Consider the following 17,203-nt stretch of genomic DNA (forward strand, 5'->3'; position numbering starts at 1 on the left):
ACTGTGTAAATTGTCTCTCAAAATGTTTGTTCACGTCTGGTTTTCTACCAATTTCATCTTTTTAAGCCACTCCCAGAACTGACCTATGCCAGGCTCAATTGGTTCCCCTCTCTGCCTGGGCACAGCTGACTTCTTGGGGAGACCCCTCAACTTTCTCCCATTTAGAATCTCTTGTTTCCTATATCCCATGCCTTCCTCCTTCTTGGTTTTCTTCCTCCTTTTAATAAAGCACTCCTTCTGGAGAGTCCTCAGAGAAGTTACATAGGACCTTGAATGTCTTCAAAATATCTTTATTCTACCTTCAGATAAAATTCATAATTGGCCTCGGTGCAGAATTCTGGGTTTGATATAATTTTCCTTCAGAATTTTGAAGACATTGTTTCATTATCCTCTAATTTCTAGTGGTGCTTTTGAAAGGTCTGAAGCCATTTCAATTCCTGATGCTTTGTATGTGAACTGTTTTTTCCTCTGAAAGCTTGCAGAATCTTTTCTTTGATCTCTATATTCTAAACGTTCATTATGATGTAACTTGAGGTGGAAATTATGTTAATCTGTTATGGTAGGTTCTTGGTAGACACGTTCAACTTGGAATCTTGTATGCTTTAATTCTAGGAAACTTTCTTGTATTGTTTCATTTATTTTCTTCCCTCCAGTCTTCCTATTACTTGGATCTTGGACATATTGAACTGGACCTCTAAATTTCTCATCTTTTCTCTCCTGTTTGCCATCTCTTTAATGTTTTGCTTTACATCCCAGGAACTTTCCCTTAGTTTATATTTCAACCCTGCTCTTAGGTTTGCCATTTTTTCTACCATGTTTTTGGTTTTCTAAGAGCCCTTATTTATTCTCTGAATATTCCCTGTGTCATGGATGCACTATCCTTTCCTTTCTCTCTGAGAATATTAAATGATAGAGTTTTGCTCATTTTGTTTTGCTTACTTTTCCCCACATAGGCAATGCTGGTTTTTTCTGATTGTGCCCTGTCTTTCGTGTTAGAGGCTTTCTTCAGATGTCTGGTCACCCATGATGTGATACGTAGGTTTAAGGGTGAAGGACTAAAAAGCTGACTAGAAACTTTGGCACATATTTGGGGTTTGTTAACCAGAAAACCTAACCTTGGGTGTTCTGGCTGGGCTCCCTGTTGGGGAACTACTGATGTCAGCGTCACTATTTCTTTCCTCCTGGACTCATGGAGTCTCTAGAGACTTCTATCTCCTCCTGTAGAATAAAGGGTGGCTGCTAGCATTTTAGGAGCCAAGTGGGAGAAAGGAGGTTGGGGGTGAAGGGCCAGCTTACCATTAAATATGCATACAGTCAATTAGTCCCCCTATTTTTAGTGTAGCAGAGTTCTGGATAGCATAGCCTAGAATAAGGCTTGGAGAATAAGGCTTGAGCTCCTCCTTCTAAGGGCCAAATGCCCTGCAGAGCCCTGTAAAGACCTAGAGGCGGAGTGACGTGAAAGACTGAAAACAGTAGGTATTAATGTAAAATCTGTGGCCCTTAGAGTCAACTAATTCCTTGAAACGTTCTCTCTTAAACCCATCTGCCAAATGTCTAGCAACTAAGCGTTTACTTCCTGCTAAAAAATTGAAAAGTTATTCTCTTACAAAATTGAATAAATGAATTGGAGTGCACTAGTCCAACAGCTATGGCATCTATGAGCTCACTGCCCAGCAGATACTCTCCCACCCTCTCACGCTAAAGAAAAGATTGACTGCTAACCAGCAACTGACCATTCATACATAATTGTCAGTTTACTTTGCAGGTGTCCTATTCTTAAATATAAACAGACCACTAAAAATCATCAGACATTTCAGAAAAGTTTGCAACCTGAAAAGTACTTCCAAACATAAAAACAGGAAAATAATCCTAGAAGAAAGAAAGATAATTCAGGGAACAGAAGATAACTTTTTAAAAATTCAAATTAGTGTTTAGGAACCAGGAACTTTCAAATACATTATTTCACAGCTATGCTCTGAGACAGGAATTGTTATTCCCATTACAGAGATTAGGAAATTGATGTTCAGAGTGAATATGCCTTGTTCATGGCTGGGATTTCAGTCTTCATGTTCTGATTCCCTAATGCCCTTTTAGTTGAACCACAGGTGCTATAGAATTTATATGCCAGACGCACACAGTGTATAGTTATACAGAACTATATGAAAATCAGAGTCCCAAATACAAAAAAAAAGACACAAAAATCTTAGCTGAAAAGCATTTGTCTTGATTTTTGTCCTTTTCTATTTGTTCAGCCTAGGAATCTTTTATCTGTAACTTAAAAGCATAACATTCATAATAGGAACAATGCTAAGTTACATGTTATCAGGGAACTTATCACAGAAAGAAACAAAGGGATAGAAATATAACCAAGAGAGGCTAAATTTGAAATTTGAGGGCCGGGCGCGGTGGCTCACGCCTATAATCTCAGCACTTTGGGAGGCCGAGGCGGGTGGATCACAAGGTCAGGAGTTCGAGACCAGCTTGGCCAAGATAGTGAAACCCTATCTCTACTAAAAATACAACAATGGTTGAGGCAGGCACAATGAATACACATAACAGAAACTCAATGTTTGCTGAACAAAATGAATAAATGAATGAATGAATGAATGAATGAAAAGATTTTAACTCCAAAAAATTATGCTGTGAGGATAAACTTTGATAAAGAGTAATCACTACATTTTCACAATCTATATTACAGATTATAAATTCTGAACACTTCACATTGCATTAATGTAAATATACATTAGGTATATCCAATAAAACTTAGATTATTTTAAAACCAGTTTAAATATAAGAGTAGTAGGAAAGGTAATGCTGGCTAGGCGCGGTGGCTCATGCCTGTAATCCCAGCACTTTGGGAGCCCGAGGTGGGCAGATCACAAGGTCAGGAGTTCAAGACCAGCCTGGCCAACATAGTGAAACCCCGTCTCTACTAAAAATACAAAAAATTAGCCAGGCATGGTGATGCATGCCTGTAGTCCCAGCTACTTGGGAGGCTGAGGCAGGAGAATTGCTTGAACCCGGGAGGTGGAGGTTGCAGTGAGTAGAGATCATACCACTGCACTCCAGCTTGGGCAGCAGAGTGAGACTTCAACTTAAAAAAAAAAAAGAAAAAAGAAAAGAAGAAAGGTAATGCTTTGCTTTTGAGTGATTATTTGTTTCTATTAATATAACCATTCAAGCTGGACAATAACTTTGCAAAATACTCAAAAAAGCAATGCAGACAATATTCATGTAAGTTTTTACTTTCACAGTATAGACTATAATGTAAACCTTGGGTCAATTCCATAGCCAATCTATATTAAGTCAGTAAAAGAAACCTGAAATGGCCGGGTACAGTGGCTCACGCCTGTAATCCCAGCACTTTGGGAGGCCAAGGTGGGCAGATCAGTTAAGGTTAGGAGTTTGAGACCAGCCTGGCCAACATGGTGAAACCCCATCTCTACTAAAAATACAAAAATTAGCTGGGCATGGTGGTACACACCTGTAATCCCAGCTACTCAGGAGGCTGAGGCAGGAGGATCACTTGAACCCAGGGGGCAGAAGGCACCACTGCACTTCAGCCTGGGCAACAAAGCAAAACTCCATCTCAGAAAAAAAAAAAAAAAAAAAAAAAGGAAAGAAAAACAAACCTGAAATGATCTATGGTCCCATATCAGGCTTTAGACAAAAATAAGTATTTTATGAACAGGCCAATTATGTAATAACAAAATGAAGCAGCAAATTCTAAGTGCTTAATTTACTGCTACAGAAGTACCCTCTGTAGCCAAAGTGAACTTAGCAGCAAGTGGCAGAGGGAAATTTGCCACTGAGCCTGTATACTTATAGAGCCTCTCATTGTTAAAGGGATTGCATACAAATAAATTTGTTTAATGGATTGGTTAATTTAGGTGGAATCCTTTAGGACCTTCACACCCACTGATGTGGACAGCAGTTCCCTGCCACGTGTCTCTCTTCCTGACTTTTCCCCCACAGACCCCATGAAAGATTCTACCACCAAACATTATTTGATGTTGTTATAATAAATAATACCTTCAACCAGTAACCAAAGATGTGACATTTAAATTAGCCTATACGGTCCCATTGTTAGTATATGTAGAATTTCCATTAGACACTGTGAAACATTAGGCAAGGCAGTAGAGTAACTGAGGGAATGTATAATTTAAATAGGTTAATCATGATATTGTACTGGATTGTTGGGTAAAAGCATATATTATGCTGTCCAAGGACTCCTTATTCCTATGAGGCAATCCAAGTCTGCTTCAAGGGGATCACATTCACAAAAGAAATGCCAAGTGGCAGGAAATTCCAGATGGCAATGCCACATCAGGTAGAGGTAGCATGAGGTTATGCGAGCAATGCTGATGTCCAAAGGGAAAATTCTTCATATTTTTCTCCCTTTCCTTTTCACTGAAAATCTAACTCATAGGAAATAACATTTCACTTCAACTGACAAAGAAACTTTCCTTTTTCCCTCCCTGACTCAGAAACTAACTAGTAATATTGTAAAGTAGGAAAACTACTTAAATCTCAGCTTCCCTGAAGAGTTTATATTTGGCATACTAGGGATATTTCCAACACCATTCCTTAAATTCCTCTAAAGACCTCTCCCACTTACAGCAGCACTTGCCCAAGACTTCAATAAGGCCTTTTTCTTCACAAGCTTCAATATTCTAAGTTACTTGGAAACTGTGATGAAAAAAAATAGGTGCAAAACAACTTTTCTAAAAGATCCCATGTATTCTCCAACTTCATCTCCAAAAATATAGGGCATATATAATTGAAATTCATCTCTAATTATAAAAACACCTAGATCATCTCACATATTTTTCCTTTAAAAATTCAGAAATACATCTGCTATCAATATGTAATTACATTTAAGGCCAGGCACGGTGGCTCACGCCCGTAATCCCAGCACTTTGGGAGGCTGAGATGGGTGGATCACTTGAGGTCAGCAGTTCAAGACCAGCCTGGCCAACATGGTGAAACCCCGTCTCTACCCAAAATACAAAATTAGCCAGATGTGGTGGCCCATGACTGTAATGCCAGCTACTTGGGGAGGCTGAGGTGGGAGAATCACTTGAATCCAGGAGGTGGAGGTTGCAGTGAGCCAAGATTGTGCAACTGCACTCCAGCCTGGGCAACAGAGTGGGACCCCGTCACACACACACACACACACAAATGTAATTACATTTAGGTCACCTCCCCTGTTCACTTAACCAGTGTGTCCATTCAGAAAGACACAGGAAAAAAAGCTGGGCACAGCAGCTCACGCCTGTAATCCCAGCACTTTGGGAGGCTAAGGCGGGCGAATCACAAGGTCAGGAGTTCGAGACCATCCTGGCCAATATGGTGAAACACTGTCTCTACTAAAAACACAAAAATAAGCCAGGCGTGGTGGTATGTGCCTGTAGTCCCAGCTACTCATTAGGCTGAGGCAGAAGAATCGCTTGAACCTGGGAGGCGGAGGTTGCAGTGAGCTGAGATGGCGCCACTGCACTCCAGCCTGGGCAGCAGAGCAAGACTCTGTCTCAAAAAACAAACAAACAAAAAAACAGAAAGACACAGGAAAATAATAATGAGTTACTTCTGTGTGCCAGACGCTCTATTAGCTGCATCACAAGTCTGAAAGATCTACGGTCTAACGGCAGCTCTGCTTTTTGTTAGCTGTGTGATATTGGGCATGCTACTCAATTACTCTCAGCCTTAATGTTAATTCTCTAGATTGAGGATAATAACAATCACCTCATAGGGTTACTGTGGGGTTTAAACTAGTTGATGGTTGCAGTAAAGACTTAGGAACCATATTTGGCCCCTAGAGTCAGCTTCCTATAGCCATAACTAATAAAATGGAACTAAGAACTAGAACTGTTGCAGGAAAGAGAAGTTGGCCACAATTCTGGGCAAAGAGCTAAAGAACCAAATTAGTATTCTCTCAAGAATCTTCACCCTTGGGCCTGCATCCATTTAGGGGGAAGGTATAGAGCACTATTAGGGAGAAGCCCTGGGGCTGACTGGTGCTAACACAAAACCAAAGAGGTGGATAGGACCAGACCAGTCTCTGGAATGCAACATTTGACTCGAGTTGGCACTTAGAAGCAATGCCATACGGTTTGCCTTGAAAAATACATAATGTTAGGTAAATCCTTATTACTACATACATACATACACACACAGGTAGCTGCCCCCAAGCAGAAGTGGATTTTTATGTTGCATGGCTGAATAGAGGACAGAATGGATGAGTGGATAGATATATCAGAGAAGGCAAGGAAGGTGAAAATTAGAAAGGCCATATAGGCTGATAGCTAAGCCTTCAGGCTTAAAAAGACAGAATGCCTGGGTTTGAATCTTGGCTCCACCACTCACTTTTTAGTGTGAACTCAGTCAAGTTAAATAACTTTTCTATGCCTAAGTTTCCTCTTCTGTAAATGTGGATAATATTAGTAACTACCTCATAGGATAGTTATAAGGATTTAAAAGTTTATATATTTAAAGCACTTAGAAGATTTCTTGGCATAGTAAGCATCAGTTTCCTAATCTATAAAATGAGCACAATAAAATGTATTACTTCACAAGTTGTTATAAGAATTAAATAAATCATACCATACATATACAGAGCTTACTCTATACATAACAAATCAATAAATATTAGATATTTTCATTAAAACATGGATGGAGACCAAAAGAAATTTTTAAACCTGAGAAAAATATTCATAATGGAATATAACAGAAAATATTGTGAAAATCCTTATTCATATTTTTGTGTTGAATATATTTATTGGGAAGCCATGAGTAACTTGGCACATTTATCTACTTTCCAATGTGTAAAACACATCAGAATAATTCCATCTCTTAGATCTGCCAAAGAATTTATGTCACAGATACGAAATACAGACCAAAAAAAAAAAAAGAAGAAGAAAATTAAAGAAAAAGAAACCACAACTAGAACAGCAATTCCGAAATAATATTCCTATCAATGTTCATTCACTGACAAAGAAAACATGTAATCTGATAGCATAAAAATTAATAATAAAAAAGCTATTTTACTTATAGAGAAATTACTGGAGATAACAACACTTTTATTATTTTTAAAATGGGCACTCATTGAGAAACTTGCTGCAACATGCTTTCTAAAGAACAGAACAAATGTTGCCATAAAATTTAGAATTTAAAGGTCAACTAATTGCAACTAAATAGAAGGTATTAGCTTCTATTTAGTCCATAAAGAAGCCAAACGAGTACAGAAGTCAAGAAAAGCAGGAAAATTTTGAGAGAGATCCTGTGGTCAACAGTGTCAACTGCTGAGAGGCTTAGGCAACAAATGGGAAGTGTCCATGAGGTTTAGTAATAAGGACATAATTGGTGGATCTTGACAAAAATCACTGTATGGGGCAGTTGGGGTTGTTGGAAAATACCGGATAAATCATAGTACCATATGGAAAATGATTTTCATTGACAGAAGAGCAAAAGATAAAAGATGAGTCACTAAGTTACGTTAGAAAAAACTTCTCCAACTTGGAGATACTCAAACTGGGATTTTATAAGCTATAATTTTTATAATTTTGATGTAATATCAATAAATAAAGCACATTGAAGTTCAAGATTGATTGACTGATTGATTACTGAGTCATCCTTGACCCAAAGTGAGTAAGGATAACTTTAGTCTTCCACCTAAAAGATGTTAAAGCCCAAAAGTTTGAGATGATATATATGCAAGTTTAGACTGAATGATGTTTTGCTGAATGTTATTATAATAATTCTGTACTAAGAGATTCTTGGCTAGCAATGAAAGGAAGATTAATACCTTTTTTGGAGATATGATACATGTACCAATCTCCATCCCAAAAGGATTATGCAGATTAGTGTTTCAGAAACCACCTGTAAGTTCTTCTGATCAGTTCTGAATAACCACTAATATCATTCATCCATTCATCCAGACAGTGCTGTCCAATAGAAATATAATATGAGCCACAGGTGTGATTTTAAATTTTCTAATACACACGTTTAAAAAGTAAAAAGAAGTGGGTAAAATTAATTTTAATATTGCCTATTTAACCCAATATCCACAATATCATTTCAACATATAATCAATATAAAAATTATTGCTGAGATATTTTACATTCTTTCTTTCATGCTAAAACTTTGAAATCCTGTATTTATTTTACTTTTACAACACACCTCAATTTGAACTAGCCTTATTTGAAGTGTTGAACATCCACATGTGGCTAGTGGCTACTGCATTAGGACAGCACAGGTCTAGAATTCAAGTTCCCTGGAAATAGGAATATGGGTTGTCTTGTTCATATATGTAACTGTAGTATTAAGAACGGTGTCTAACACATAATTAGCCCTCAAAGAATATTTGTTGAATGAATAAATGAACAAATCTATTGGTTTTATACACATACTTGCAAAAAATTCCTGTAATATAAATGAAATTCTAATTACATGATTAGAAAAGCATATAATTATTTTAAACTCAATTCTAGCCCAGGCGAGAATTTAGCAATATATACTTAGTCAACACAGATTCCTAAGTAGATACAGCTTTCAAATACGGTATAAACACCTTTTACTATCAATAGATAATTTTTTTCTATAATCCCTTCAATATGATTTTTTTAAACATTTAGTAGATCAAAGCTGTCATACTCCTCTAATAAAATCAAATAAATTATAGCTTTCTCTCTGGAATGAATGAACTCTACATTCACCAAACATACACGGTTCTCACATATGCCACTAGCATTTGTGAATAAATATTTTTTGTCTTAAAGTACAATCTACCCTAACACTGGCAAAAGAATATGCCAAATATAGCTTCAAATACTTGATAAAAATTAAATCAAACCCCCAAAGTACTGAGATTATTTAATATAAATGAAGCAGGCCCTAAATAGCTGACATTTAATAACAAAGCTTAGGGAGAAAGCTTACCTTCTCTGCTAAAAGCTCTCGTATCTTGCTTGCTTGAACTCTAAATTTCATGAGCTGGGACTCCAGAGCTACACATCGTTCCTTCCAATCTACTGGTCCCTCTGGCTCAGAAAGCTCTGCCATATTCTAAAAAAATTAAATAAATAAACAAAAAATAAAAAAGTAAAACATTCAAATGGTACAACACAATTAATATTCAGGATAATTTGTTAAATTACCCAATGTACACATTATAATCACTGTCTAGTGAGATCCATGTACAAATTTTAAATTCTAAGACAAATTCCAGAACTGGTGAGAACTTATGGAAAGAACTTAATGGGAAATAGGAGACTAAGGCTGGAGCCCAACTGTGCTACTTAACCTTTCTATGTCTCAGTTTAGCCAATCCAGAAAAGGGGGCATGTTGACAACAAACCATTATTCCTTGTGGGTATGTAGTGAGGGACAAATGAAATACTGCTATTTCTAGTAGAACAGACAGTATAACAACACCACACAAACACAGAGTGTTATTATTTTAGCTGTGCCCAACAGATAAGATTGTTTGAATCTATCAGCTCATAATTTTACCATATTCTGAAATTTAAGGAAGTATTACAGTTTGATTCAATTGCTACAATTCACGGTTTGGATTTTTACTATAATGATTCCTTATCATCACTCTCAATTTGGCCAGGTCCAGGTTAAGTCTTTCAAGCCAGAGGTCCTTTGGCGTATTTAAGGGTAAGTTGTTGTGATCCTGACAAGTTTGCATAATTTTTATTTGGTGTAAGAGAAGGCACATATACATGCAATTTGGAGTTAGCCATATGAAGTAAATCTGGAATTAGTGTTTTCCATATTAACTTTCCTTTGGGAGGATATTAATTGCAGGGAGAAGCACTGTAAGGGGGAGGACAAGATGCAAGGGAATTGGTTTTGAAATTCTGAAGTGTTACTTGATTTTGGAAGCATGATGGTTTCTGGCTCTGAGATACATAAAAGTAGTTTTAAATATTTGGTAATATTTTATCAGGCTATTTTTAATAAGCAGCCTAATAATGTATTTCTGAGTTCCCCTTGCTATGAACTACCCTGCTATGAAATTTACATTAGGAATGGAAAGCCTCAGTTATGAAGAACGGTGACAGCAAAACTCTCAGAGCCCTGGAATGGAACTGCAGTTGAAGTATACTATTCTATTCTTTTGTTTTCTAAAAATATAACCACATTGATTTTCCCAGTATTTAGCGTAATATAGAACCCTCCCTAATCCTACACCAGTTTTTAAAAACTTTATGCTGCTAAAAACCCACTAAAAGATTATTTTCCTAGCATGAAGATTGTTTTGTACTTAAATCAATTTTCACATTAATACTGACAATATTCAGTACGTTAGAAATAAATATAAGCAGAATCGTTCTTAAAAGACTACAACATTTATTAAGTGCACCCCAGCCTCTTAAAGCCTTCAGATGTCCCCAAATTCTAGCCTTAATTTAAAGGAAACATATTACTGTAGAGCTGGAAGTCATTTTATTTTCATTTCTTTGTTTTCATAGAATCCTTGCCCCATTGTTTTCTGAGGTTTTTCCTAAGGAGATTAACCTTGGTAATAACCTTTTCCATTACCCATATTAGCATTTATGATTAATGATTCACATTGGCATTTACTAGCAATGATTTAGGAGTAGACAATGCAGTTTGTCGATCACAAACACGTTCACAGTTCTGGGGCTGCTTCATTTTTCTCCTTATGAGCTTTAGAGCGAACAGGGAAAGAAAATATGGATGCAATACTAGAAAATAAAAAGTAGTCCTGAAAGGGGCATCTTTACGTCTTGAACTACCATATCATTCCGCAGAAATGTAGGGATACTCTTCTAGCTTAAGGAATAAGAGGAGTCTATTTACCTATTTGTTAATAGGTTAATACTGGTTAATTTTTGCTCTACATGTAAAATAACTTGCTTATGCCCTACAGTAAAATGTCCACAGTTTTAAAAATAACATGAAGAGTGGATATTTTTCAACAAATTGAAATCAATCAATGTAATGCACCATGTGAATAGAATAAAGAACAAAAACCGTATGATCATTTCAATAGACACAGAAAAATCATTCAACAAAATCCAACACCACTTCATGATAAAAATATTCAACAAACTACAAATAGACAGGAAATTCCTCATCCTGATAGAGGACATTTACTAAAGCCCACAGCTAACATCATACTTACTGATAAATGACTGACAGTTTTCTCCCTGAAATCAGGAACAAGACAAAGATGTCTTTTCTCACCACTTCTATTCAACATTGTAATAGAGATAATAGCCAGGGCAAGACAATAAAATAAAAAACCATCTAGATTGGACAGCAAGAAATAAAACTATCTCTACTTACAGATGACATGATCATGTGCATAGAAAATTCTAAGGAATCCACAAAAAAATACTAAACTATAGAGTTTAGCAAGGTTTCAGGAAATCAGATCAACATACAAAAGTCAGTTGTTTTTCTATACACTAGCAAGGAAAAATCCAAAAATGAAAATAAGAAAATATTCCATTTACAATAGCATCAAAACTAATAAAATATTTAGGAATGAATTTAACAAAAGAAGTGCAAAATGTGTACACTGAAAACTACAAAACATCACTGAAAGAAATTTAAAAATACCTAAATAAATGGAAGAAATTGTATATTCATGGATTAGAAGACTTAATATTGTGAAGATGGCAATACTTGCAAATGGCTATATACACACAATGCAATCTCTGTCAAAGTTGCAACTGCATTTTTTGCAGAAATTGACAAGTTGATCAAACTTTGCCTGGAAATTCAAGGGCTGAAGAATAGACAAAACAAAATTGAAAAGTTGGAGGACTCACATGTTACTATTTCTAAACTTACTACAAAGCTATACAGTAGCTTGATTACACAGTGTGGTACTTGCATAAAGATAGATATATAGATAAACAGAATAAAGTTAAGTCCAGAATTAAAGCCTCACATTGATTTTTGGCAAGAGTGATAAGATCATTCAATGGGGGAAAGAATAGTCTTTTCAACAGATGATGCTGGGACAACTGGATATCCATATGTAAAAGAATGAATGTGGACCCATACCTCATACCACATATACACAGTAACACAAAATGGATCAGAAACTTACAGGTACCAGCCAAAGCTCTAAACCAGGGGTGTCCAATCTTTTGACTTCCTTGGGCCACGTTAGAAGAAGAATTGTCTTGAGCCACACATAAAATACACTAACACTAAAGGTAGCTGATGAGCTAAAAAAAAAAAAAATTGCAAAACAAATCTCATAATGCTTTAAGAAAGTTTACAAATTTGTTTTGGGCCACATTCAAAGCCATCCTGGGCTGCCTGTGGCCTGCAGGCCACAGGTTGGACAAGCTTGCTCTAAACTCTTAGAAGAAAAGAGGTATAAATCTTCATGACCTTGGATTAGGCAACAGATTCTTAGATATGACACCTAAAGCACAAGGAATCGAAGAAAAAATAGATAAATTGGACTTCATAAAAATTTTAAAATTTTTGTCCTTCAAAGGACACTATCAAGAAAGTGCAAAGATAACCCACAGAATGGGAAAAATAGTTGCAAATCATGTATCTCAGGGATTTGTGTCTAGAATATATAAAGGACTCTTAGGACTCAACGATAAAAAAAGATAACCCAATTAAACAATGGGCAAAGGCCTGGACGTGGTGGCTCATGCTTATAATCCCAGCACTCTGGGAGGCCGAGGCGGTTAGACTGCCTGAGCTCATGAGTTTGAGACCAGCCTGGGCAATGTGGCAAAACCCTGTCTTTATTAAAAAAAAAAAAAAAAAAAAAAAAATTAGCCAGTCATGGTGGTGCACGCCTGTAGTCCCAGCTACTTGGGGGTTGAGGCAGGAAGATCACTTGAGCCCAGGAGGTCGAAGCTGCAGTGAACCATGTTCACACCACTGCACTCCAGCCTGGGCGACAGAGGGAGACCCCCATCTTTAAAAACAATAATAATAATAAATTAAAAATAAATAAATAAAAATGGGCAAAGTATCTGAATAGAGATTCATCCAAAGAAGATATACAAATGGCCAATAAGCACATTATTTGCTATGAGAGAAAATGCAAATCAAAGTCACAACAACATTCCACTTCACATCAAATAGGATGTTCTAATGAAAAAGACATCTAACAACAAGTGTTGGTGAGGATGTAGAGAAATGGGAACCCTCAAACATTGTTGGTGGGAATGTAAAAATGGTACAGCTGCTTTGTAAACAGTTTTACAGTTCCTGAAAAGTTTAAACAGGCCAGCATGGTGGCTCACGCCTGTAATCCCAACAGTTTGAGAGGCTGAGGTGGGAGAATTCACCTCTGAGCTCAGGAGTTCAAGACCAGACTGTGCAACATAGCAAGACCTCATCTCTATCAAAAAATTTAAAAATCAGCTAAGCGTCGGGGAGCTTACCTGTGGTCCCAGCTACTCGGGAGCCCTGTGTGGGAGGATCACTTGAGCAGTGAGCTATGATCATACACTGCACTCCAGCCTGGGTGACAAGAGTGAGACACTGTCTCAAAAAAAAAAAAAGTTTAAATATAAAGTTACCAAGTTATTGGAGTAACTTTATATTTGGTATATCAATATAAAGTATTGGTAACTTTATACTTGGCATTGGAGTTGCTGGGTTATATGCCAAGGGATGGGGTCATATGCCAAGGGATGAAATACACGTCCACACCAAAACTTGTAAATAAATGTTCAGAGCAACATTATTCATGATAGCCAAAGAGTAGAAACAGCCTGTGTCCACCATCAGATGAATGAATAAAATGTAGTAGATCTGGCTGGGTGCAGTGGCTCACTCCTGTAATCCCAGCACTTTGTAGGGCAAAAGCAGGTGGATCATCTGAGGTCAGGAGTTCAAGACAAGCCTGGCCAACATGGCAAAACCCCATCTCTACTAAAAATACAAAAATTAGCCAGGCATGGTGGTGCAGGCCTATAATTCCAGCTACTAGGGAGGCTGAGACAGGAAAATTGCTTTAACCCAGGAGGCAGAAGTTGCAGTGAGCTGAGATCCTGCCACTGCACTCCAGCCTGGGTGACAGAGTGAGACTCTGTCTCAAAAAAAAAAAAAAAAAAAAAAAGTGGTACATCCATACAATGGAATATTATTCAGCCATAAAAAAGGAATACAGTACTAATACATGCTATAGTCATGGAAGAGCCTTGAAAACATTATGCTAAGTGAAAGATGCCAGACACAAAAGGCCACATATTGTATGAGTCCATTTACATGAAATGTCCATAAGAGGCAAATCCAAAGGACAGAAAGTAGGTTAGTGGTTGCCAAGGGCTGTGAGGAGAAGGTAGCAGATACTGACTACAATGGATAGAGGGTTTCTTTTTGGGGTGATGAAAATATTCTAGAATTAGATATTGGTGATGGCTATACAACCTTGTGAATATACCAAAACCCAGTGAACTGTATACTTTAAAAGGAAAAATCTTATAGTTTGTGACTTATATTAAGATCTCAATAAAAAAGATCACATATTTACAAATGACTAAAGAAAAAGTCGCAGTTTAAATGGATGTATACTAGGACTGCATTTACAAATTTAATCAACCATTATTTGTGGTTATCCCTGCCAAGAATTTCACAATTAGCTCAAAAAATTGAGAGGTAACTGTTAACCTCAAATATGAAAAGTATCATACATATATCTTACCTAGCGCACTTTGCTATGATGACATAATAAATTAATTCAAAGTCAAACATACCTATTTCTTTAGTTATGCTAATTATATATTTTATAGTGAAGTAGCAAAGCCTTAAGAATATTATTAAATTGGCATTTAACATCTACATTCCCTATTAATGGGTCATAATAAATCAGAACTGCAAATTGGTTGGATAATGGTCTGCACTGAGATCTAGACACCTGATTCCCTCATTTCATTCTGTAATTTCAGTTAGTTAACAAGTACAAAGCAACTGTTGTATTAGTGCACCATCTTGGGTAGTTAAAAATTCTAATTTTAAACAATATCCACCATCCTTTTCATTACCACTAATGTTATAGAACTATATAACATTGGGAATATATATATAACTATATAACATAGCCGACTGCTAAATAAATAAAATACCACATCTAGATTCTGAATTTGAAAGGAATCTATCATGTCTAGATTCTGCATTTGAAAGTAATCTATCTTCACTTCAGGGGACAGGAAAAAGTCTTGGAGTTCCAAATACCCCCAGTGATTTTTGGAAATATTTACTGACATAAGATAAACTGTTTACAATTGTGGAGTGAATGCTCTTTTCTCTGAATCTCTGACTTCCTGTTTCTCTTCCAAATCCCAAAAAGGAAAGAAAAAGAAATGAAAGAATTATTCTACTTAGGCTTACCCTGATGAAGCGCAGCGTTAGTCTCTATGATATTCTTTAGTTTTTGCCTCTTAAGGGACAGCTTAACTGGGCTGGGTAATTGTGTGTGTGAGTGTGTGTGTGTGTGTCTGTGTGTGTGTGTGTTAAAAGATCTTTCTCGACGAGACTGAGGCATGCCTTGTTTAAGGAACCTTCTGACCACCACCTAGCCACCTAGCCCCACTTGGGCAACGCCTGCCCTTCGGTGACCCTACCCGGAGCAGCCGAGCTCCTCACTACATACTCCTCTGGGACACACCGCTGTGCGGGCCAGGCTTCCAAGACTGGCATTTTCACAAAGAAAGCAGTGACCCTCAGGTAGCCCACCACCAGAGCTTTTCCAATGTAAGTGGTTCGACTTCTATTTCCACAGCGTTACGCACAACAATATCGACGGGTAAAAAGTGTTGTCCTTTAAAAAGTGCCCCACTAACTTCGGGGACAGTGGTTTCCGGGTAGGTCACCTTAGGGTGCTTTGACGTGCCAGCAACTCGAGGTGTACAAAATGCTTCTTTAAAGTTTTGAGTTTAAAGTTTCGCCCCGGAGATCCTGGTGGATCTCCCGAAGCCTAAGGCGAGCGCGGCATCCCTGACCGCGCGGGTCCCTCGGCGCGGGGACCCTGGGCTGCCCCGCTGCGCCCCCGGGACCGCTCGCGCCGCGCCAGAAACCCGGGCCCAGTGTTTCCAAACAGAACGTCACGGGAGCCCACGGGCGCGAGGGACCGCCGGCCACCGCCCCCTGCCCACCTCTACCGGCGACATCCAGACTTGGGGGCCGACTCTGGGCTGTGGCGGGAGGTGCAGCGGCGGATCCCGAGTCAGCCCACTCAGTCCCCCTCGTCCCCGCCCGCCTGCTCCTACCGGCGCCCCAAACCTCGGCCCCGCGAGCCCCCCTGGACGGGGCGCCCTCAAGGGGGCGGGAATCCCAGGGTGGCAGGGACTCTGGAGTGGCCCCTCGTCCCCGGGCCTTCTCACCTGTCTATCTCAGCAGCGTGTCCCCGGCCGCAGCGCCCGACGTCCCGGCCGCGACTAGCCCCCGGGATCCCCGGACTCTCAGCCCGCGCCCGCCTCAAGCCGAGCTCGGAGAGGGCGGGGAAGGGCACCGCCTCCTCCAGGGACTGGCAGCCGGTGTAGCCAATGGGAGACCACAGTCGACCACCTGGCGTCACCGGGGGTGTGGCTATAACTTTGGCTCCTCCCAGTCCCTGCCCCAGGAGGGAGCTCTGTACTGGAGTGGTACCCCTAACGTCCCAACTGCGAGACTCCAGAGCTTGCTGCAGCGGCCGGTCACCTTCATTCCACTCCGTCTGCCTGGACTGCTGCAGCACCCTCCCTTGGTCTCCCAGCCTGAAGTCTCTCCTCTTGCCAATCCACCCTTCATCTTCCTGCCAGGTTAATTTCCTTAAGAGCAGTTTTGATGAACAGTGTGCCAAAGACTTTCATTGGCTTCCGTTTGCTTAAATTATCAAGAACAGATTCCCTAGTCTAGTGTTCAAGGTCTCCATCCCATCTTTTCAGGTTTATTTCTCACAGCTGCCCTTCACACACCTGAGACTACTTCTGTGCACCTCGCCACCCGAAGGAAGTGCACTAGGAGCGTTTACATGCTATTTCCTGTCTCCACTTTAAAAAGCTCAGAATAATCTTCTCACCGGGCGCAGTGGCTCACGCCTGTAATCCCAGTACTTTGGGGGACCCAGGCAGGTGGATCACTTGAGGCCAGGAGTTCAAGACGAGCCTGGGCAACATGGTGAAACCCTGTCTCTACCAAAAAAAAAAAAATATATATATATATATATATGCGTATATATATATGCATATATATATACGCA

At 38.9% G+C, this 17,203-nt stretch overlaps 1 protein-coding gene across 6 annotated transcripts in view; it reads right to left on the minus strand.

The window, feature by feature from the left end:
- The window catches only part of PLEKHH2 (pleckstrin homology, MyTH4 and FERM domain containing H2), a 127,688-nt gene extending 111,175 nt beyond the window's left edge, over positions 1-16,513 (minus strand). For all 6 annotated transcript variants that reach the window (XR_010149547.1, XR_010149548.1, XM_525888.7 and 3 more), the window contains exons 1-2: positions 16,347-16,513; positions 8,938-9,063 (exon numbers count right to left, since the gene is read on the minus strand). Coding sequence is in view for 4 of the 6 variants with exons in the window: in XM_525888.7 (XP_525888.4) it covers positions 8,938-9,060 (123 nt within the window). In the remaining 2 variants the exon portion in view is untranslated. The remainder of the gene's footprint in view (positions 1-8,937; positions 9,064-16,346) is intronic.
- Positions 16,514-17,203: the final 690 nt, after the last annotated feature.

The sequence above is a fragment of the Pan troglodytes genome, chromosome 12, assembly GCF_028858775.2.
Source record: "Pan troglodytes isolate AG18354 chromosome 12, NHGRI_mPanTro3-v2.0_pri, whole genome shotgun sequence".
Lineage (NCBI taxonomy): Eukaryota > Metazoa > Chordata > Mammalia > Primates > Hominidae > Pan > Pan troglodytes.